General features: G+C 35.7%; 1 protein-coding gene across 5 annotated transcripts in view; it reads left to right on the forward strand.

Moving 5' to 3' along the window:
• npr1a (natriuretic peptide receptor 1a) overlaps positions 1–25,914 on the forward strand; it is a 238,772-nt gene that overhangs the window by 22,130 nt on the left and 190,728 nt on the right. For 2 of the 5 annotated variants that reach the window (XR_015516012.1, XM_087294616.1), the window contains exons 1-2: positions 9,157–9,800; positions 10,782–11,558. The exons of 1 other annotated variant lie outside the window; for it this stretch is intronic. Coding sequence is in view for 3 of the 4 variants with exons in the window: in XM_087294616.1 (XP_087150742.1) it covers positions 10,811–11,558 (748 nt within the window). In the remaining variant the exon portion in view is untranslated. Of the gene's footprint in view, positions 1–9,156; positions 9,801–10,781; positions 11,559–25,914 lie in introns of those variants that run through there. 2 more of the 5 variants (XM_087294615.1, NM_001044937.2) reach the window with 2 other exon arrangements.

The raw sequence follows: 25,914 nt of genomic DNA on the forward strand, positions 1-25,914 counted from the left end.
AATTATCATAAAGATGTTGGGGTGAGCCACCATAACAATCACATGATGTTTGTTCTCAATACCGCAAAACATAATGGCCTTCAGAAAATGTAGCAATCTAGTTATTTTTCCGGGAGTTGTTTTTAGTATTATTATTACACAGCAGGAAGGCATTTGTAGAGTTTATCTGCAAATCTGATCACTTCTGGTTTGTTACAAGGCAACTGGCTGATACTGGTTGCCATGGGAAACTTGAATATGAGTACGACTTGTGCAGTTAGATAGGCCACAGGTTATTTTTGTGTATGTGTACTGTGATTCAGACTACACAAAGAGCTGCTGACATCTCTTCGCAAACTTCCATTTCTCCCTAATGATCTCTCACCAAAAGAACGATGCATGAAGAAGACGGATTGTCCACCAAACACCAAATCCGTAGCGTAAAACAGCCAGAGGATCAGAGAGGATGTTATTCTACAGGAAAATCATAGTGTTGTTTCAATGAAGCAACCTAGCATAGGTGCTTTGAGGGGAAACGAAACAAAAAAAGAGAGCTAGGAAAAGGGAGAGGGAGTCGAGAGTTTCCTCCCACGTACACACGCAGGAAGTCACTGCTGAGCAGATGCAAAGCGTCATTAGTAGGGCTGACTTATCTGTGCTGAGGTAATGCATCAGACCACTTCTTCATCCAGACCAAAGATGAGAGTTGCAAATGAAATGTTTACACAGCTATTAAGATCAAGACACTTGACACAGTGGTGCACAAAAGGCACGTCCTCCTTGTTCATTTCCGCACCGTGAAATCGGAGAGCCTCACGCCGCATCGTGAGGTTTAGAGGGCAGTGACCAAAGACCACAAAAAAGGACAAGAGATCACTCCAAACATCAAACATCCTGGAAGCACAGAGGGAGGAAGCCGTTTCATTGGGCCGTGGAAGAATTCAGAGCAAAACAAAACAAGCAAGAGCAGTTTGTGCGTATTATTGCGCACGCAGGAATGTGTGTAGGCTGTTTCGTTTCTTCCATATAGCGATTACGTACATCGCTGGTAAAAGCACTCTTGTTTGTGCTTGTGTGCTCGCCATGGAGGAGAGAAGTTTTGATGTGGGGGATTTATTGGAGGTTGAACTCCTCTGAGTTTGAGTGAGTAATACAGAAGAACGTAGGAGAGAGGGAGAAGGAAGTGATGAGAGGTGGTTACCCATAATAATAAATCGGGAGATGATAAAAAAGAGAGAGGCTATATGTCATAAACAGCTACTGTGCATTATGGTATAATGCATAAGCTGTGTGATTGTTATTAGATCTTTATAATTGTAATTGTTATGCTTGGCAACAATGTAGGTAGGTTTGTAAAATTCTGGGAATTTTCAAAGCTGGAAGTTTTATATGGAAGTTAAATGGACAATATGGGATTAATGGGGAAATATGGAAATGTACAGGAATAAAATGAGAATAGAATTTAGAATTTTTCAAAATTGCAGATTAGCACACTGTAAAACCCAGCAGTCACTTTTCATTTATTCATTAATTTTCTTGTTGGCTTAGTCCCTTTATTAATCTGGGGTCGCCACAGCGGAATGAACCGCCAGCTTTTTCCAGCACGTTTTTACACAGCGGATGCCCTTCCAGCTGCAACCCAACCCTCTGGGAAACATCCACACACTCACTCATACACTACGGACAATTTAGCCTACCCAATTCACCTGTACCGCATGTCTTTGGACTGTGGGGAAAAACCGGAGCACCTGCAGGATACCCACGCAAATGTAGGGAGAACATGCAAACTCCACACAGAAACGCCAACTAAGCCGAGGCTCGAACCAGCGACCATCTTGCTGTGAGGTGACAGCACTACCTACTGCGTGGCCCTGCAGTCAATTTTAATAAATGAAATTTTAGTTAACTCAATATTGACCGACACTGAATTGACTTGAAAGTTAATTCTACTTATTTAAAAAGAGTTTTGAACTCAGTGTTTAGGGTATGAGTTAATTAAATACCTCATTACTTCAACTTAAATAGAGTAAGTTCACAGTACTCTTAAAGAAATGTGTTTTTTAACATGGTTTGTATTAATCGATTTTCTCAAACGGTTTGACTTGCCTCAACTTATTGGGTTTTTACAGTACTCAGTTGGTTTGAGTTTTTATTTACCAGGTTTTACTGTGCTCAGATTGCTTTGTTTACTCAAATGGATTAAGTTCACTGTATTCATTAGAATTAGTTTTAAAATTTAAATGGTTTGTTGCATTCGGTTTCCTCAAATAGTTTGAGTTATTTTTTTGGGTTGTACAGCCATACAGTGTATATAACTAGGAATTAACTTGAATATACTCGAAAAATATCTTTAAATTGATTAAAATAACTAGATTTAATGCAGTTTCAATAAAATCTCATACATTCTGAGGTAGGGGGAAGGGCTATTCATCAGTCTTCTATTACCCACATTTCTGTAAATGAGTCTGAAAATTACACCCAGTTAAGTAGGTTTTGATATAACTTGTGTAATTAGCAATGGGGTTAGTAAATTGTAGTAAGCCAGCCAGTATATCACATATGCTAAATGTAAGATAGAACTGTTAATGTATTTGTATTAGTTAGTTTGCATGCATGTCAGCTTATGACCAAACAAAATGTTTATTAATTAATTCATTCATTCTTTTTCTTTTCGGCTTAGTCCCTTTATTAATCAGGGTCCGCCACTGCGGAATGAACCACCAACTTATCCAGCATATGTTTTACGCAGCATATGCCCTTCCAGCCGCAACCCAACACTGGGAAACACCCATACACTCTTGCATTCACAGACATACACTTAGCTTACTCAATTATCCTTTACTGCATGTCTTTGGACTGTGAGGGAAACCGAAGCACCCGGAGGAAACACAGAAATGCCAACTGACTCAGCTGGGGCTTGAACCAGCTACCATCTTGTTACCATAAATTTCTAATTTGTAGGTTTTAAATTTCTAATTATTTTCTATAGATATTCATAAATTCCTAAAAATTATTTTCAATTTGGTGGTTAGTTACCAAAGTAGAAAATTTTCCAAATTAAAATCCCATGGAAACTTTCCACACCTTTGCCATGACACACTAGGTGATTTCAGGTGTTATTGATGCAAGATTATGCAGTCAGAAAATTTTGCTAAATTTAAAATTGTAGGTGACCGCAAAAAATAAAAAAATAAAATAAAAAATCTGTAGTGTTAATTATGAACATGGCTTGTCTTGACAAGAAATACTTGCCAGTTGTGGCTTAGCATGCAGTAAAATTTATCATCGAGTTCCCAGTTCCTGTGATTCTTGATTTGTTGGTCATTAGAAGGAACATTAATAAATTTGTTGATGATGTTATACAGTATGACTTGACATCACTACTAAAATGTTGTAGTTTCATAAAAGATCATCTGTTTTTGGTAGCACTTTATTTTGCTGTCCAGTTTCATACTTCGTAAGCAGATTAGAAAATCTGGGTAATTACTAGGTGCTAACCATGAACTTGCTCCTTAAACCAACCAACACATTTAACCAGTACTTTCTCAATAAAGTTAATATCAGTGCACATACATTAAAAGTTTTCTTTTTTTTATTGTTCTTGTTTGGAAATTAGCTAAAGCAATTGAAATATCTAAATTCATGAAATCAAATAAAAAATAAGTTAAATCATTGACAAGAAAAGCTGAATAACTTTTTCCTCAAATCTGGTATTTAATCTTCATGAGATGAAATTCAGATTTAGATTTTTATCCATTCTTTTATTCACAACCCTAAAGATTTATGTTATAAATGTCATCAATATGAACATCAAATCAAATCAATATGAATGCAATTTGTTGTCATTATCACATATAACACAGCACTGGGTGCGTTACTTTACTGACATACCCTGCATTCACAATATATGAGAAATACCTTATTTACAAGATTTAGAGGTTTATGTCCATGTAGATCTCATAATTATAACTAATTATAAGTGTATACTGATTAGAGAGCTCCAACTTGTACCTTGTGACCACTGTGCCGCAGCAAATTCGCTTTACAGTCAGTCTGTTTAGGCATTGATAATGTTGCCATAGAAACGCATAATTCTGTGTCCGAGGACATGAAAAGATCTGAGTATAATGTCACGTGTTGTCATCTCGAAATTATAGTAATAACTACATGGCATGAATGCAGCTATTCACATATTCTCTTTTGTAGCCTCATGGAATAGTGAGTTGTGCATCATATGCACTCTTCACAATGTATTTATTTTTTCTTTAATATAGTTTGATGAATGCAATTTTTAATGCAGCCAAAAACTATTTCAAGCTGTTGTACCTTTGCAGAAATTGAAGATTTATTACAAACACACTGTAAAATTAACAATAAGTCTACAGCATTAACCTGCATTGTCTCTAAGACAACATGATTTTCATTAGTGTGTCCTTCAGTATAAGATTTTTTTGAAAATGGATGACAAATTTTATTCATCGGTTGTCAATTATTGTGCAATCTCTTATAATGTATGTGTAAAGATCATGAACATTTTGATAAATTTAAATGTAATTAATTTGAGTCTATTGTATTTTTTGCATAATCTTTGTGTTCCTACAATTTATCATGTTGAATTGTTTCACAGTTAAAAAAAAATTCTTGGCATCAGAATCATGATCTGTTGTTGACTTTGTTTGCTTTTATTATTTTTAATTGTCTGTCTGTCTATCTGTGTGTCTGTTTTGTTCTACATTACCTGACAGAAGTCTTGTCGTCGATCCCAGTTGTAAGAGCAACAAACAATAAGTTGAATTCTAGTTGATCGTTTGGAAAAAGTGGCAGAAGGTAGATTTTTCCGATGAATCATCTGTTGAACTGCATCCCAATCATCACATATACTGCAGAAGACATATTGGAACCCACAAAGACCCAAGATTCAGTCAATCAGTCAAGTTTGGCGAAGGACAAATCATGGTTTGGGGTTACATTTCAGTATGGGGGCGTGCGAGAGATCTGCAGAGTGGATGGCAACATCAACAGCCTGAGGTATCAAGACATTTGTGCTGCCCCATTACATTACAAACTACACGAGAGGGCAAATTCTTCAGCAGGATAACACTCCTCATTCTTCAGGCTCCACATCGAAATTCCTGTAAGCAAAAAATAAGGTTAAGGTGCTCCAGGATTGGCCAGCCCAGTCACCAGAAATGAACACTATTAAGCATATCTGGGGTAAGATAAAGGTGGAGGCATTGAAGAGCAATCCAAAGAATCTTGATGAACTCTGGGACTCCTGCCAGGATGCTTTCTTTGCCACTCCAAATGACTTGATTAAGTTATTTAAGTCATTGCAGACATGTATGGATGCAGTCATCCATACGCATGGGAATAATACACAATATTAAGTTTGTCTGAGCTAAGTCAGATCTTAAATAATTAAAAATCAAGGCATGATCGTATGCTATTTTGGTAAAAGATGCATAATTCAGAGGGCTTTGCCTTTCATATGAGCCACTTCTGATACCAAATGATCAACTAGAACTCAAATTATTTTTTGTTGTTCCTAAAAATTGGATAGGAGAAGACTTTTGTCAGATAGTGTATTTATTATTCTCTATTTCACTACTATGAAAACTCATTCTGTGCAGTTTTAGTGTTTCTAATGATCTTTTTTCATCAACATTTGACGTTCTATTTCTAACACAGTTTATTTTGGCCATCTAGAGCCATTCTATTCTGTTATATTATTATTATTATTATTATTATCATTTGATTTAAAGCAAACAAGTACATTCTTCTATTGTAAGTTACTTTAAATTGTTCACACTAGGGCTGTGCAATTAATCAAAATTAAATTGCAATCGTGATTAGTTTATATTTATATTAGCGATGTGATTAGTTTATATATGCATATTAAACAAAAATAGTAAATAACATCTGAGGTGCTTCAAAACCAATCCGCTATGCATTAGAAAATTAAACATTTTAGACTTTCTGCAGTGGTGTCGAGAGGCTTCGCCGACATGGTATCGGTTGTCGTGAACTATGCCATTACACAAGAAGAAACGATTGAATCTTGTGTCACGATGCCCATTTACCACCCCCCACGACAACCTACATCAAGGAAATTTTTAAGAGCTGTCACAGATTTGTTGCAACAGCTTAGAGATTAATGAGCTGAATCTTCAATTATATTAAAATCAGCTTGAAGCTTGAATTAAATTGTAAAATTAGATATTTCCCCCAAATCGCACATCCCAGGTCCACACGATAAAAAATCTTGCTGTTTTACATTTTTGTTCTAATTATTTTTTTTCAGTTATCTCAACTTGTATTGATCTAACTACATTTGTTAAACATTTCTTAGCTTTGTCGAAACCTGATTAACTTGTTAAAATAAGTTAAAGCAACATAAAAACATTTGCTCATGACTTTTTGACATAATTTTTTATAGTTCAGTGTGATCATCTGATCTATACTGAAAATTTAGGAGGTCTTGTTCGGTCATACAGAAAATCATAATACTGCTGACAGTTCATAATATACCCTGCAGGGCTATATAATAAGAGTAACACAGTATGCTGCTTTGAGCATATTCAGAGAAAGAGAATGAGTAAAAGTGTAACATATCCTGTTTTGGAAAGCACAGCCACTGTTATGTGTGTGTGTGGTTGACCGGATGAGGTCAAAGGTGCAAGGAGGGTTCAGATAAGCAGCCTGGGCAGTCAGGCAGTGAATGGAAGGCCAGTTGGCCAGCTGGGTCACAAGGACATTGGGAGAATCTGAGAGTAACACATCGACCCTCGTGGAGGCGGGAAAAGAGAGTGCGTCGCACAGTGTGTATCAGCTCCCCCCTACGCTTCTTATTTACGACCAACCATAACCAGGAGCCACTGGCCTGGAGCACAGCATGTCTATCCCAGGACGCTGTGCTTACAGGAAGCCAGCGGCCGTGGGTCCTCCCTGTGCTTTATTGATCTGGAAGTTGTTTGTCAGGCTGAGAAGATGCCGCAAGATGAGACGCTCTTCGGTGTAGCCAAACGAAGACCAGGGCCGAGGAGAGGCCAATAAAAGCTGAGCAGACTGCACCAAAATAGAATGTTTTAATTGGGAGGAAGTGGGCGAAAAACTGGAACAATGAGGAGGAAGAAAGGCATGTGATTAAAATGCCGGAGGTCGAGAGGGACTCCACCTCAACACACCTCACACCAAACGGGGACAACACGACAAGTCCTGCTTTCTCATCTCTCCGGCAAGCTGTTTTTCCTGTGCGTTCCCATGCGAGAGGTCATGTCATTGTTGTACAATGATAAAGCAGCCCTTCATCCTGTGTGGGGCATGCTGATCTTGTAGCTACAACAAACGTGTGTCAAACAGGGGGTGCAATACCTAACAAATGATTCATTCAGATTTGCTGAGGCACAGATATCCTTATCGTTCAGTATTCCCTTAAAAAGCCAAGGCTGTAACTGTGTATATTGATTACAGAATATTTTATCAGTCTATCAGTCTTTTTATTTAGCTCTTTTTCTTTCCATTTCATTAGTTCATGCTCTTATTCTGTCTGTTATTCTGTATTTATTGCTGTCTATTTATTCTGTATTATTCTGTCTATTTGTCTGTCTAACATTTGTATTGCGCTACATATTTACTGTAGCATTCTCTCTTATTAGTTTGTTTTTTCAATCTGTATATATATATTTTTTGTTTGTACTATCATTCATATCATTCATTTTTTATATAGTGTCTGTCTTTTGTTCTATTTAGCCTTCTCTCTTATTAGTTTGTTCCTTCATTCTATCTATTTTGTTTGTTATGGTTCATGGTTCATTCATTCATACCATCTATAAATTGTGGTCCGCTTTGGTGCATTTCTCACAACACTACATTTGCACAACAGTTAATGCATTTCTCAAAACAATTAGTACAAACTGCAAAACCTAGTTGATAACCTGCAAAAGTGTGTCACTTGCTCAAAATGGATCGCTCATTTCTCAAACGCAAGAGTTCATGTCAATGAAAGTGTCAGTGTCATCAAGATGAAAAGTCCTGACACCATTGTTAATGAACAAGATAATCATATGGCTTTGTCATGTTTTCATTATGACAGTTTACTTGGGTAGAGCTGTGCACAACTCTAAACAATATTGCAGTACATGTACATATTGGAACTGAACCTACAACATACATAAGTCTGCAAATCATTCATGAAATTGTTCAATTTAGAAGACATTTTCAGAAAAGAAAAAAAGATTTACATTTTTTTTATGAAATTGGCTTGACAGATTTTGACAACTAGTTTAACATTTTTGTATGTAATGACTCAAGTAATGAAATGAGGACTATTAGTTTTATATGGAATGACTATTCAGCATTCACAAGTTTAGTTAATTTTGACCGACATGACATAAGCAAATTATAATGTCGCAGTAGTTGAACTGTTATAAAACAACAGAGAGTTGTATGTAGGCAATTGGATGCATGTCAAAAAAGCATTTGCAATTTGGTGGAAGGACTAAGAAACTGTTACTAAATGACTAATTGTTTTGAGAAATGCATTAACTGTTGTGCAAATGTAAATATGGTGTGAGAAATGCACCAAGCGACTGAGAAAAAAGGTAAATTAAACAAAGTATGGCAGTTGATACAATTGATGCATAAAGCAAACAGTACCTCCACATTTTAATAAAGGAACCATCTATCTATCTATCTATCTATCTATCTATCTATCTATCTATCTATCTATCTATCTATCTATCTATCTATCTATCTATCTATCTATCTATCTATCTATCTATCTGTCTGTCTGTCTGTCTGTCTGTCTGTCTGTCTGTCTGTCTGTCTGTCTGTCTGGTGTTTATCACTGTTTTATTAGTTTGTTCTGTCATTGTCAATTTTCTAGTTTTTATCATTTTCATTAGTTTGTTCTTTCATGTAACATTAGATGATTGCTATCATTTTATCCACTCCAGTGTACGTTGTTTGTCTAATCTATAATTTTATCTCAAATTCTGTCATTAATTGTGTATATCTTTTTGTCTGTCTCTGTCAGAGGTTCTGCATGACAAAATGAGGTAGTGATGCCACATGGCTGCGCAACAGTGCTGTAAACATTTTTTGTACATGCATCTCTCTTTCTCTTTCTCCTCCTCCTCATCCCCTCTCAGATCCGCACACTGTGTCATTCCCTCTCTCAGTTCTCTCCTCCTCCCACCTTGAGTTCACATCGCACCGACTGACCAAACACTCAGTGGATTAGGATGATGAGGGCAGAACTGTCTTCAAACACAGAGAGTGCCTGACAATAAACCTGTAATTTGCACTTTATTTAGGTTTTCTCATAAGAAATCGAGTTTGAGGATGCATAAGTAAACGCGCTTTTTTACTTACACTTCACTTTTTGTGTTGACATCACGCGCGCACGGAATCAAATCTACACCCGCGGTGAGATTTATTTACCCATCTTCTCCAGTCGGGAAAACGTCAGGGAGGAGAGGACATGCTGAACAATTTAAAGTAAAGAAGACTCAATACTCATTAGCATAGTTTGGGAGAAATTCACAGGCGCATCGGCAAGGGAAAGATTTCCTTTTTGCGATTCCCGTTTCCTCTGCACATACGGAGAAAGAGGGGGCTTCAAAAATCCTGCTGTCTTCAATTAAGAGGTTCAGTTGACTAAAGTTCTCATTCTTTAAAGTTGGTTGAGATGGTTTGAGCTGTGAACTCGACGCGGAAACAAGAGTTTTGCCTCAGCAATCACGAAACACGAATCAACTGATAAGAGACAACGGCGCGGATTTACAGAGGAATTATGACACCTTTCGACGGCCTAAACTGGGGTAAATACAAAACGTAGTATTATTTTCTGTTATGTGATATCTTAGATATTTTTTTAATTAGGCTAAATGCTGGTCTGTGTACATTTGCGTCACGTCTTAAAAGTTAATGCGTTTTACGGTGTGGAAAGTGGACTGTTTAAACTTATAAAAATGCGTCTCCAGTGCGCGCGGTTTCATTCGGTTTGTTCTGTTTTATTTGACGCTGTCATTAACACTTGAGAACGGCTCTGTGAAATTCCCTAAATGATTAATCCAATTTATTATAGGCTAGTGTCATCTTTTAATTTGCGAATAAAATGCTTATATAATGTTGGCATATTATTAATAGCCAATTTTAAAAGCCAGGTTAAATTAATCAAAAATATTTAAGATAATATAAAGAATTCAGACACAAAACCTCTAAATGCCGTCTGAAATGTCCCTCTAAAATGAGCATTTTAATCAGGGTTGTGTGTAGGTTCAGTAATCTCACTTTTATAGCAAAGACGAAGTCAATTTCATGTAGGCTACTTTAAAGTGAAACGAAGGAGGGTGAGAGAAATATTCATTTTTGATGAAAATTTCAGACGCACTTAGAGGTTTTTGCACCTGAACTCTTCATATATGTTGTTTTATTATTATTTTAACAACAGGTTAAATGCTTTAAACAGTAAAAAGTTTGTCATCTCTTAAAAAAAAGTTCCAAAAGTGGATTCTAACATATGATTTTTTTGTTTGTTTGTTTCTTAAAGACTCTTTCACTTGTTAATATTTCTTAAAGGTGCTATTATCTTAAAATGCAAACTATATTTTTAAGAATATGGAAAGATTTCTTAAGGTTGAAATCATAGAGATGAATATCACAGTATGCTTATTGTAGTAAACATTTTATTAGTATTCAGTTTCTTTCTCATTTCATTTCTGTATCTTTTTGTGAGTGATGAGCATTATCAATTCTGTCCAAAGTGTGTCTCAAGTGTGTCTCTGTCTTGATGATTTCAGATTCGTAGTCCTTTCTATCCACTTTGAAAATGGAATTGTTTCAGATGGGGCCGCTGAGGCTCACTCTTCTCGTTCTTCTGAGTGGCGTGTCATTTGGAGTAGTTGAACTGGAGCCTGTGCCTGAAAACCAGCCTCAGTCTCCCAGTGCCCATGCATCTCAAAAGAACATCACCCTGGCAGTTATCCTGCCTCTCCACAACACGGAGTACCCTTGGGCTTGGCCCCGTGTGGGCCCTGCTCTGTACTGGGCCCTGGAAAAGGTGAACTCTGATCCCAACCTGCTGGCAGGTTACCATCTACAACTGGTTTTCAATAGCAGCGAAAACAAGGAAGGACTGTGTTCGGATTCAGTGGCTCCGCTTGTGGCTGTAGACCTGAAGTTCTCATACAACCCCTGGGCATTCATCGGACCAGGTTGTGACTACTCGTCCTCACCTGTGGCACGTTTCACCACACACTGGGAGGTTCCAATGATTACCAGTGGCGCAAGAGCACTGGGTTTCAATTTATACTCTTCCATTACCAACATCGGCCCGACACACAAGAAGCTGGGCGAGTTTGTGCTCAGGATGCACCGGCATTTTGGCTGGGACAAACACGCCATGCTCATGTTTAACGATAATAAAAACGATGACCGGCCGTGTTACTTTGCCGTGGAGGGGCCGTACACACAGATGCGTGAAGACAACATCACAGCGGATGACTTGGTGTTTAATGAGGATGAAGAACCCCTACGTTATGATGAGCTTCTCCGGGATATCAGCCACAAAGCTCGTGGTAAGTGACATGCGGTTGGGTGAAGAAGATATGTCTAGTAGGTATGGCAGGCTGACGTTGAAACAATAGTTCACTGAAACATTCAAATTCTGTCCTTATTTACTCACCCTCCACTTGTTCCAAAACTCTTTGGGTTTCTTTTTTTTTGTTGACCAAGAAGGTGTTTTAAAGCAGTGTCTCTCAGCCAAGTTCCGGAAGGACCACCACCTATGCACATTTTCCATGTCTCCTTAACCAAACTCACCTGATTCAGATCATCAGCTCATTAGTAGGGCCAGACAGAATCTACAGACATTTTTTGCTATTTCTGCACAGAACTTTGTAAAAAAAAAAAAAAAAAAAAAAATCTCGGTATTTATGCATAATTATTTTGTGAGTATCATGACTAAAATATATAAAATAAAAAATAATAGCTTTTAATCTTTTATTAAATGTTTACAATGCAAATCTATCTACATCCACTTATTTGGTCAGCAAAGCAAGTCCCTCATATAATATATCTAGCAAAAGACAGAAAATATTACTTTACAATCTGTATTGTAAAAATATCAAGTAAACACTTTCATATTAGTCAAAATTATTTCAGGAATTAATTTAAAAACTGAATAAATATAAATGTACACACATTTACACAAGTAAATAAATAGACTTAATGATGGGCTAAAAATCTGTGGATTTCTGCGTGCGCAGATTCTGTATGGGCCTACTCATTAGCAGACACTGAAAGACATGTAATGGGTGTGAAAGACAAAGGAGACATCTAAAACATGCAGTGTTAGTGGTCCTCAAGTAACGTTGTTGAAAAACACTGTTTTAAAGAAAGCTGGAAACCCCTGGCTTTCCTGGTATTGTTTTCTACTATGGATGTCATTCAGCAAAATAGCCTCTATAGTGTTTAACAGAACATTAAACTGTTAAAGGTTTGGAACCACTCGAGGGTGAGTAAATACACATTTTAAAGTGCACTATTCTTTAATGTCACGAATTTCTGATGAATTTTGGTCATGTTACAGTTAGTTTGAGGCTTGGGTTACTTCATATTTTCATTTGCTATGGCACATTAAGTTGAAATTGCCAGCCGGTTTAGTTTAAAGTGCAAAATATTTTTAAATATTTTTTATAGCATCTAGAAACAAAGAATCAAAAAGGAACCGTAAAATGAACATAAGAAAAATAATTATAAATCTAACAATGTACTTTATTAATCCTTTATTTTATTCACACATGCATGTCAACTTGTTGGGTCTGTGATTATTGCTGCATTTAGTAGTGCTGTTGCTGTTCTGTTTGTTTTCTGACTGTAAAACAAACAATGGCTCATTTTATTAGTGCAAATCATTTTAAAGCACATGTGCAACCTGCTTATACATCATATTAGTGGTTAGAAAAAAATCTGGCTGTGTACATACAGAATTCAGGTTTTCCATTAATTTCAAATTACATTTATATTAGTTATATAGTACAGGTTACTGAATAAAAAAAACCTATTAATTTCTTTGTGCAAAGAAGCACATTTTTAGTCCTCTACTTACCTTCTGATTTTAATTGACAGCCTGTTAGATAATAAACTCTTTGATCTTTGCTACTGGAAATATAAGTCACAGCATGTTTGGTTTATTATGTACTTTATGAATGGAATTGCAATTTTATGTCACAATACAATACCTTTATGTCACTGTACAATACATTTCTGTCCTTAAATGATGTTTGAGTTTTCAGCCTCTTTCAAGTTATGAAAAATTGAAACAATATTGTTTTGTTGAGATTAGGATTGAAAACAGTCACCATCGGAATTTCGAACAGTTTAGAATAGTCCAATTCATGAATATACTAGGTTAAACATTTTTCTTTCTCTATGGTGTCATGAATTATTCATGAATTGAATAAGAATATTGCTTTCAGTTTCCTGTCTATTCAGATATTATTTAATCTCTTCTTGTTGTTATTTAAATGTAATGCAACTTGAGAAAGACACAAGGGGAAAAATAATTAGGCTGGTTGTCAATCCCATATGTTTACAAGCAACCAAATAATCTGTTAGTAATCAGACTAATGGCTCATTTAAAACACGTGGTGGTGTTGGCTTAGGTTGTGTTTCAAAAAACCTTCCATACATGGTGTCATTATAAGTTATACTTTAATAGTTTAAGGTTGGTTTGGACAGTTTGTTTTTCATATCATTTTTTAAATTTCATCAGGACTCTGATGGGACACTGATGATGTTTAGGCTTCAGGGTCATTGAATGGCTTTCTTGTTTTATTGACATTTATTTCTTCTGCTGAAACACTCATAGAGAGGCTACATAAAAGTTGTGCCATATTTTTCGACATCTCCTCTAATGTTAATTTAGTGTTTATCTAGTAGTTAATTAATTCTAGTGTTATCCATTTGTCAGTTTGAACTAATATGCCTTCAAGATTAGTTGACAATTTGTTTCATTTTACAGTGCCTTTAACATTTGTTTCATGTTAAAGGTCCTGTAAGTTTTTGACTCTTCTTAAACATAAAAATGCCATAAAATATTCACAGATATTTAGGAAACATGCTAAGTGAACATGTTTGTTTATCTGAAATACAATGCTAAAGTCACTTATTGCAACACAATCTCACGTCAATTCATAACTTTTTAATTTAGTGTCTAATTTGTATGAATTTGTACAATCTGATTCATACAATTTAATATGATTTGCTTATCCCCCAATGATGGTTGGGTTTAAGAGCGGGGTTGGGTACCATGTCTCCTTTTAACGACTGAACTTTAGTTTGTACAAACTTGTACGAATCTCCCACTAAACTGATAAAATATAAAGTAGTTATGTTTCCTCGTGAGATCAGGCTGGTTAATCTCCTTTTTAGAATATGTGTTACGTGTCAGAATTTCTGTCTTTGTTTTAATAGCAGCCTATATATATATATATATATATATATATATATATATATATATATATATATATATATATATATATATATATATATATATATATATATATGATCAATATCACATTATTATCACATTATTCGTAGCAGTGCGATATGGCTGTATATCAGCACTAGTGAGAGGCGTGCAAAGGCATAAGTATGGCATAAAGGCATAAGTATGATTTTGCATTTATACTTCAGTTCGACGGAATAGTCATGTAGCCTATATAAAAAGAAAATCAAACACGGAGAGTCTAAAAATCCTTTTGTATGAGGAATTACTTCCTTCTGCCATTCTTTCACATCTGCAGCTGACATCAGAACAGCAGAAACCATTGCTAATTCACCAACGTCCTTTTAGAGCTAGTATTTGAATAATTTTCTAGCATAATATGTAAAGTGATGATAAAAGTTTTTAGGTTAAAGTTATAAGGCTGAATGACATGAATTGCCATCAGTCTAGAGACATTCCCCAGCATTCCCTAGAAAGCAACGCAATTACTACCAGAGTAATGTTGTGTTAGCTATAAGGAAAACTCTAAAGACATGCGGGCATTTCTGCTTTTTCTTTTTACGGAATTAGTCTGCAGTAACAAAAACAGGAGACTCATTAGAAACAAACAGATGGCCAACCAAAAAGTAACTCAGGGTTATACAAAGAGTGGCCAACACAAAATACATATATTCCTGACATACCTGCCAACACTACTGTCTCCCGTATTTCAGTCCCATCTTCTGTGTTGTTCTGTCTCCCGGAAAACTACCGGAATACCCCCCCACCCTGACAAGCTGATGAATGCTGATGTGCTTTATCTCTGAAATTATAAACATTTAAAATAGGCACTGACCTTATAAATAAACTGCACAGTTGCTATTTAAACAACTACAGTCTTGGCTAAAAAAAGCCTCAAAAGTACATTATGTTGTCCAACAGCTGCAATATTTGTCAAACTGTATTTGACAGTTGATTGATCTGCTGTCACTTTATGCAGGCGGAGTAGTACAGAAGGGTGAGGAGGCTGTCTGGGTATTGCAGAATATCACACAGCTATCAGCCAATCATATTTTTATAATGTGCAAATAATAGAAAAAATGACATATGTAAACATTAGCTGAACAACTTATTTTGTAAGGCTCGATCGTCAGGCATGCGCGCTCCTGTTAGTATTATCAATCTGTCAACCTGCATTTTGTCAACTTCAGTTTTTATTTTTTCCAGAGTTATGACTCAAAAATATGCTTTAAAATACAAAATGCATTCACCGAATATGTAACTGTTTGAATAAGATTCTATCAGACTACTCCCATTCTATCAGAATGTTCTTGGATGACAACAGAACATCAACAATCTACTCAAGCGCTAATGCAAATATTGAAAGAAATTTGACTCACAGATTTATAACTAGAGCCTGCAGACTTTTATTAAGTGCAGATTTATTACTGCGAGCTGCCATTGGACCTGCACAGGTGAGCAAAAACAGGAAGCAGAAGCTCCCTGAGCTCATCTGTGCCTGAGGCTCAAAAATGGGCTCACTGAAGCACAGCTCTGGAAACAATTAACTGAGAAGAGATGCAAGAGAGGCTCTCTACCTCGTCCCCGTGCCCTTATTCCCAGGGCCTGACAAAAACAGTTGAGCATTTCATAAAAGCTTGTAGGGGTAATCAATTTCTGAGAATATGAAAATTGGAGAGTGACATGAAGGGAGAGCCAGAGATATACAGACGTGATGAGAGGGGAAAGAGTGAAAAAGGAATATTTTTCAGGAAATTGATGCATTTCTGTTGGCTCCACACACCAGGTGAAAGAGACATGAGAGGCAAGGTCGACTCTTCTTCAGGGATTGAATACAAAAAAGCTGATAGACAGGTGAAAATTGATAGATGTACAGAATTAAAGAGCTGAGAAAATAGATTCGTGCTTCACCGTCTGTGGCCCTTATAAGGCAAGAGTATACTCTTATTGTGCTGTTTTCAGTAGTTATGGGAGGAAAATGATGTACTTGAACATCAATATTCTGTCTCAAATTACTCGATCGATTGCCAAGAATGTTTAATTCAGTGCTAGGAATTATTTTCAGAAGTGCATGCAGGGTAAAACTTGTGTGCAAAACTTTAAAGACATGCACTTAAAATGCTTCAGTAGCATCTGTTGCACTTATGTGTTTATATCAGGCGTAAGGTGCATTTAGACAGCATAAGCTTTAACCTTCTGATACTGTGAGAGTTACAGCAAAAGACAAAAAAGCATGAATAGAGATGCAATTTATCTTAAAAAAAAACCATCAGCCAGTGTTGGGTGTCATGAACTTTGAATTTAGCAACACAGGTTAATTGGAAATGTGTGCTCCAGTCTACATTTTTAAAACTACAAAAATGTACTTGAATATGAGCAATTCCAAATGTCAACCAAAATATGGAAATCGTTTCTGGGTTTTTTAGGTAAGCAAATATTTTACAGTGCTTTAGAAATACTCAAATGCAGCTGTCAATGTTTTCAGACTATTCTATTTGATTTACCAAAGTCACACAAGTGGCAATTTCACAGTTCACAAATTTCATTTGGTTTTATATAGTGCCAAATTGTATCCTTTTGGTTATCATTGTTTCTTTTGGGTTGTGCTGTTTAATTTACAGAATTTCTACAAATTATGTTGTATACTGCAAACCCGCAGACTTTTTGTCAAATCCAAAACACGTGTTTATTTTCCTCATATAAAGTACAAAACATGTTTACAGGCTGATATTTTTCTGCTTCCAAAACACTATGGTTAGTTGTTCTGAAAAATATAAACGAAAGTTTTAATATAATGTTAACATATAATTTCTATGCGAATTTATGTATTGAGTTTTTACTTCAAATATCACATCCATAACGCTGGAATTGCTCATATGTTTACCTCAAGTTTCTGGGTAAAATGAGCACAGGCAATATGACACTAACAAATTTTGCCTCACAAATGAGTGTATTTCTCGCAATTCCCATGTTTTTTTTTTATCTCTGAGTTGTGAGTTCATATATGAAAACTACAGTGTTTTATATCTTGTAATTCTACCTTTTATCTCTAAGTTGGGAGTTTATGTCTGAAAATGCATCTGGGGCGAGAGATGCCTGGTTGTTTTTTTTTTTTATTAGAATGTTTTTTGGGTGAAACATGACTCGTTCTTGTTCTGAGCTGGTGTGCTTGGTTGTATTCTATACTAATAATGTGTTTACTGTATTTGGTCTTTTACAGCTTTTATGCATTGAGGAAAACTATAATTTCTTCATATTTCAAATATAGTCTGTTCTAAAAACCGCTTTGCTGTTTATGAAATCCAAATGCATTTATATATAAAATTATATAAGAGTATCTCTCATCAGTAAATTGGAGGCCATACTTAAATGGTCTTTGAACACAATTAACTGCACAACATGCCACACTATTTGATAATTGTGATGCTGTGTTCACACCAGACGTGGTTTGCATGGTACGTAGTATGCAAATAGGCACATTCATTTGCATGTAAAATTTGCGCCATGTGCAGGTCTTCTTTCTGTCCAGTGACTCTAGCTTTATTGCTAAATAGCTAACATGGATTTTATTGAAAGAATAGCTGTGTTTATCTGCTTTAAAAATGCTGAAAAACATTGTGTATTCATTCAGCAATATGTCTGAGTCCACTATATACTCTCAGAGGTGCACCCAGCTCTGTGAGTGCATCAACTTAACTTGCACTGCTTCATCCAAGCGAATTGTGTCATTTGCTCCACCTCATTTGTGAGAATTGTGCCCACAGAATGTCTATTAGCATCTTTGCATTGATTTAACATGTACATCACTCGCACTTGATGTTTCATCTGCATCTGCATGCCAGGCTATAAACACCAACATAAGAGTCTATGAGATCATCTGCATTTTGCAGCCAGCTCCCAGTGGCCAGTCAATAAACTGCAGTTTCAGTCACTTTTTTATCAGCAGACGGTTGCCACCTGGCATCCGTTCTTTGTACGTGCATTACTAAATTAGCTGGATTTGGTTATTGATGATTTGACATGATCCAGGATTGTTTTGTTATTCAAAACTCATCCAAGAATTGTTGTTATAGCAACAGTTATGATAGCTTAAACCTGCTCGGCGGCAGGCTTATTTCATATAAACAGGATTAGATTGGGTCTGTTTATTGTAAAATGTACCGATTTCTGATATTTTCTTACATTATATACACTTGGGAAAATAGTAAACAGTTTTAAAAAAGTGAACATGTTTTGACAGCTAATATGACAGTGATTTGATGATTCGCATAAGTTATAGACACCTTTACCAATATCAAAATGCTTTTTTGATGTTAAATTAATTTAAACAGCCAGTTTATTCCTTACGCCGATTAAGAAACTTGAATAGGCCTTCTATAATAAAGAAAATCTGCTTCAAGATTTTTGCTTTTTGCAGCCTACAACAAATGTGGAAAGTTATTACGTTTCATATTTAACAAAACATTTACAATGGGTGTTATGTAATTTTGCTCGCAAGAATAATTGAATAAAAGTATTAAAAGATCCAGGATCTGCCAAATCATCTTAGATCATTTAAGTGACATATAAAGAATGGACCTCTGGTAATGAACCTTTTTCAATATTATTAGGTTGAGAGCTTTGCTGGTTCAGAAATTTTCACTTTATCATCACTAAATTTTGATACTGCATGCAAATCGAAAGATAATACAATATAAAAAATTCTACTGTAGTTTTATTTTTATTCTATATATATTTTTAAAATTCTTTATTTAACAGGGCAAAAAGATAGCCCCAGAAATAAGACAGCCCCAGAAATTTCATCTGCAGTCCAAGAGAAGAAAAATACAAATCATAAAAAACAATCAACACAATTATTATTAAATAAATAATATTAAAATGTAAATTATTAAACTCCTGATGGTCACACTCCTGGTGCATTTTTACAGAGTATTTCAGATGCAGCTTGAACTGTGCTAAGGTCAGACAGACTAATGTTAATTGGTAGAATATTCCAAATATTAACAACTCTCAGAAAAAGTGGCCAACTCAATCACCTCTTGATGAAGCTCTAGTTGTCATATGTTGTCAGTACAAAGGGAAACACTTTTCTTCAATGTAGAAGGCACAAGATTATTAATAATTTTGTACATTAAACAACAAATGTAACACATAAATACATTTCAAAAATAGAAAATATAATTAATAAAAATCAAACAATGATGATATTCACAGGGTTTATTCTCAGATGTTTTATAAATACTCCAGCCACAGAAAGCAATAGGTCTACTATATTTAATGCACTGTAATCTGAGATGCAACAATTGTAATTGTGCATGCTATTTAGGATGGATAGTATCTGAATTTACTAAGCACTGAATCTGAATTTCTCCAGACGACATGCCTCAGCCTGAGTGCCAGTAGACGCAGCAAAGGCTTTTCCTATCTTGCTGCATGCAATCGAGAAATAGCTGCAGCGCGTCTGAATATTGACTCCCTATCTTTGTGAGTAATTGCTGTCTCTCTGGAGTGAGAGCAGAGCAGTCAAAGCAGTGTGTGAGTGTGAACGGCCTTCTGCTGGGCCACTATGTGCTCTGACGGGGTCTAAATCTGTTGCGGCCGCTGTTGTGTGAAGGCGAATAAATGGGTTCAGGCATTTGAGGACAGGCTTTTAGATGTCAACCAGAACATGGCATACTTTTAATAAGGGCTCCGCATTCCTTGATCTCAGAGTCACACGCATACAAATGCATCTAAACAAGCATTCTGACAGTCACACATACACAATCACACACACATATGACAGATTTCATGTATTTTCTTTGTTGAGCCTGGTAATTTATTGTAATTAATACCAACATTTAAACTGTTTTTATTTAAATTAAATATTAAATATTATTAAAATGCTAAATATTATTCACACTGCAATTCAAACTGCTAAATCTGTCAATTATGTCATCTACAATGATAAATATATTTTTTTACAAATAATGTTTTCCAACATTGTTGGTTTTATTTCACATTAAGGTATTAAAAACAATTAACATTCTAAATCAAGACACATTTACTTCAAGATGTTTAAGATATATTTTTTGTAGGTATGCTTTGATCGATTGGTCAGAGATCGGTATCGACCAATAATTACATTTAATGACTCGATTAGTACTCGCTGATCTGGCCAATCTCATGAACTGATCGCAAGTGTTACGAGTTTACAAGCAGAGGAAGACGCAAGTACGCACTCAAGTTATACATCAAGGTTACACATACAACCGCTACAACACGTGAAGAGGTAAATTATGCATAGGGGCAAGAGTGATCGCTGCTCTCCCAACACAGCAGCTAAATACATACTTAATCCAGTTAGTAAGGACCGGTGCATATCGCAAACCGCTTGGGCCCACCCGCAAGAGGAGGTGAAGGAAAGTTGTATCAAAATCTGACTCCCCAGAAAAATCTGACTCCCTATTCCCATACACGCGCATCAAGCAGTGCCTGCAGCTAAACTCACAGCGGTTTATCATGACACTTATCGATCTTTTTTTCTTGCAATTGACAGCAAAACCAAACATAGAAGCATTGTCTGATTGACAAACGGCACCTAATTATCCTCAAAAGAGTTTAAAACATCAATCGGGACGAATTCATACACCATTTTGAAAGTAAAACATACTCTAATAGGTAGTGTAATCTACAAAGCAATAAGTGCAGTGTGTGGGTGAGAAGAGAGCTGTGTTGCGATGTGATCCGTTTATGTTGTGGTTCTGACTACTAGTGTTGTTTTAAACAATTATGACAGTCAAAATTAAAAATTAAATAAATAAATACTACATTAAGAAGTTAACCAATCATTATTTGATGTATTTGTTGTGGAGTCCTTTCTGCTATGAGTCACACACAATGTCGTTACAAAATTCATGGACACTCACACTCACACACACACACACACACACACACACACACACACACACACACACACACACACACACACACACACACACACACACACACACAAACACACACACACACTGCACGTGCGTTTAACTTTGCACTGTTTTGCACTGCAAATATGACAGGATACACATTAATATCCACAGCTTTATAGATATCGGTTATGTTAATGTATAAAATAAACCTGATTTAACGTCCACAAACTATTTTAATCCTAAACTTGCATTTTCAGATTTAAACATGATCGAAATGTCTGATATAAAGAAGCAAAACAGTCCATGTATTGCCACATGAACAAAATCCCGTGTGACTTCTGTCCATGTTGGCTGTGGTTTATGATTTTATTTCGGTTTGTATGACTCCCGTTACTTTTATTGACCTTGTCACCCTGCCATTTCTCTTTGCAAGCAGGCAATCAATCAGTTTACAGACTTAGCTGGTACAGAGAGAGCAGAGGTACATTTAAGAAGGAGACTTTGTCCTGATCCACTGAAATTAATACTGATGTTATGACTGCACATGAGGTTTTGACATGCTTGACTCGTGTGTCGCATACTGTGTGTACATATTGCAACCTGTGTTCAGTTAATATTTACTATTAAAACAATAACACAATTTTTTTTTTACAAATTTTTATAAATAAATGCATGCATATATATATATTTTTTGCCATTTAACATCAGAGCAGAGTGATGCGATGAAAGTATATAACCCAATTGTAGTTGTTTTTTGGATATTTTAATGAAAAATCTTACATATTGGGTCTTATAATGAGTCTTCTGTCACTTGTCTTCTGTAATGTTTATAATTTTTGTAAGTTAGGCATGTAAATTCTTCTCTAATATTGAAATTGTAATCAAGAGTTTAGAAACGTATCACAATGCTAAATGGATTAATGATATTATTACATTGTTCAAAATAGGGCTGGACGATATTGGAAAAAACTGACTATGATATTTAGTTTTTCTGCAATATACACTCACCGGCAACTTTATTAGGTACACTTTACTTGTACCTGGTTGGATCCCTTTTGCCTTCAGAACTGCCTTTATCCTTCGTGGGATAATTCAACAAAGTATTGGAAATATTCTTCAAAGATTTTGGTCCATATTGACATGATAAGGTCACACAGTTGTTGCAGATTTGTCGGCAGCACATCCATGATGCAAATCTCCTGTTTCGCCACATCTCAAAGGTGCTGTGTTGAATTGAGCTCTGGTGACTGTGGAGGCCATTTGAGTACAGTGAACTCATTGTCATGTTCAAGAAATTGTCTAAGATACTTCATGCTTTATGACATGGAATGTTATCCTGCTGGAAGTAGCCATCAGAAGATGGATACACTTTGATCATAAAGGGATGGACATGGTCAGAAACAATACTCAGGTAGGCTGTGGCATTGACGCAATGCTCAATTGGTACTAATGGGCCCAAAGTTTGCCAAGAAAATATCCCCCACACCATTACACCACCACCACCAGCCTGAACCATTGATACAAGGCAGGACGGATCCATGCTTTCATGTTGTTGATGCCAAATTCTGACCCTACTATCCGAATGTAGCAGCAGAAATCAACTCAGTTTCCTGTTTTTAGCTGACAGGAGTGGTCTTCTGCTGCTGTAGCCTATCCATCTCAAGGTTTGAAGTGTTGTGCATTCAGAGATGCTCTTCTGCATACTTCGGTTGTAACAAGTGGTTATTTGAGTTACTGTTGCCTTTCTATTAGCTCGAACCAGGCATTTGTGCCCACAGAACTACAGTACCACTTACTGGATATTTTCTCTTTTTCTAACCATTCTCTGTAAACCCTAGAGATGGTTGTGCGTTAAAATCCCAGCAGATCAGCAGTTTCTAAAATGCTCAAATCAGCCTGTCTGGCACCAACATCCATGCCACGTCAAAGTCACTTTAATTACATTTCTTCCCCCTTCTGATGCTCGGTTTGAACTGCAGCAGATCGTCTTGTTGATGTTCACATTCCTAAATGCATTGAGTTACTACCATATGATTGGCTGATTAGAAATTTTAGTTAATGAGCAGTTGGACAGGTGTACCTAATAAAGTGGCTGGCGAGTGTATATTACATTATGAATATAATTTCATAAAATGACTATGTTTACATGGACACCAATAATTCGATTTTAATGTGATTAAGACAATACTCTGATTAAGAGTTAACCATGTAAACAACGATTTTTGATTAATTTAATCAGATTAAGGTCATAATCGAACTAAAGAGAAATCCAATTAAGACGTGTGTATGGAAATTTTAGTCGCAATATTGAAGTGCATTACAGATGCGTAAACACTTTAATCAAATTATTACCATCATGTAGGACTTTTCGCAGCGTTTTGCTACAGAATAGTCCACACACACACATGCGCGCTCGCACTTATACTTACTGTACCTGCCTTGTTAGTGCAGACCACAGACACCTGCATCATGAAATGCAGATGTTTTTTTTTTCTTCTATTCAGCATGCGGTATGAACTTCCATTAAAACAACACTTCCAGCAGTTCATAGTTGCATCCAATATCTGGTTTGTTACAAAGGGCGTGCATGAAATGTTCGTGAATAAAAGTGAAAGTGCCAAACTGCAGTTAATGTCAACAAATTAAAAATAAAACACCCGAAATTACATGAAACTCGAATTATGTGCTAAAACATGAAAACGGGATCATGAAAGTAACACTCAAAAAGCAACTCATGTAATCTCATGTACACCTTAGTCTTATTATTTTCTTAATTAGATTAAAGCAAATCATTTGATCACTGATGTCCATGTAAGCGTACTCAGTGACTGTCTTTGTGAAGAATTAATAATTTTGTATCAGAATAATTTGTTGGGGATCTGCATAAAATAAACAAAATGAAACAGAATAAAATAATTTAAGCACAGATCAAAACAGCAGAACAAAGAAAAAATAAATACAAATAAAAAGCACTTTATAGTTTTCGGTGGAGTCAAACTGTATTGAAGTACAGAAATTCAATATGTTAAATGTAAAATATAACACTGCATATAGACTTTAATGTATTCAATAATTAATCTAGTTAAAGTGTCAAACTTCATTTCTTGTGCCAAAAAAAGTTTCAATTTACTTTAAATCTTACAGTCACGGGTCTTAAAAAAACACTTACAAATAAAAGTCTTTCATGTTATTAGATTACAGTAAAACTTTGTATGTTCTGAACAGTATAATAATACAATTACATTTTTTTTTTTTAGGATCTGCAATGTGTCTATGCTGAAATGATAAATTATGCAGTCCTAGTACAAAACATCAACACCAACAGGTATTTTATTTTGGCAGGGCATTTTGGCATTTAAAACCTCAAACATGATTAAGTGTTAAGAATTTTTACTCGTAGTCTGGTCAGGCCAGTTGCTTAGACTTACCCTTAAAAATTGTATCGAATATGGGTATTTTTTCACATATTTTCATATCAAGGTTAGAAATTCTAGTATTAAGACTGATAGATTGTATATTTCAGAGAGCGAGATGAATCCTGCAGTTTTTGCACAATTGTATGTTTTATGTCTTTCTGGGCTATCAAGGTAGTAATACATCCAACATCATAATACGGTGATATGCTGGAGATTTGGGATGGTGTTGGCGGTTTATCAGAGCTTCATTGTGAACGTCAGTGCTCTGGCTGAGGAGGCGGTATAGAGCTAATTCAAACAGCATGGTTGTGTCCAAAAGCTGGATTACATCCTGAATGTGTGCCTTTTGCGTCAGTGTTTACCCCCAGAGCACTGTTTACTAAATCAAAACAGCGATCTGTGTGTAAAGAGAGAAATATGCCAGCATATAGTATCCTGAGGGAATCTGTGCTCTTATCACCTATCATAGTAGAAATAGATCAATTCTTTTTCCTATTGTAATTACATACTAACGCTGGTTGCAATTTTTTTTTTCTCACATTGTTACAGATGATATCAGGAGTGTGAAATAAATGTTTGTTCCCATGTGGCAACCTGGTTAATTTAGCGAAACCCAGAAGGTGCACAGCTGAAAGAAGATGAAAGCAGTTGTCGTGGTGACAGTGACAGTGGTTGTTAGTGTGTTGCTAAATGGTTGCTTGGACTTTCTGAGTTTTATTGATGTTGTGGTCATGCGTGCTGTTTTTGAAGATTGTGTTTTTATGTCATCATCATTGTTGAAGTTGTTTTTGATATTGTTGGTAGTCATGGGGAAATCTACACATCTAAATTTAAAAATAATGCCACTGTTGTACTAATAATAATGTTTGACAGTTATTGTGTTTTATTATCCAGTGAAATATGAAATAAGAATAATTTATTCATAATAATTTAAAGCTTATTTTAAGAAATCAATATAACATTATAGTTATTTATATGTTAAAATACAATATTTTATTAATAATAATAATAATAAAAATAATACAGTGAAATTGAAGATTATTTAGAAAACAATTGTAATTTTAAATATTGTAGTAAATTAATAATTGTGAAAGTAATGTAA

This window comes from Danio rerio, chromosome 19 (genome assembly GCF_052040795.2).
Source record: "Danio rerio strain M-AB ecotype USA chromosome 19, GRCz13ab, whole genome shotgun sequence".
NCBI lineage: Eukaryota > Metazoa > Chordata > Actinopteri > Cypriniformes > Danionidae > Danio > Danio rerio.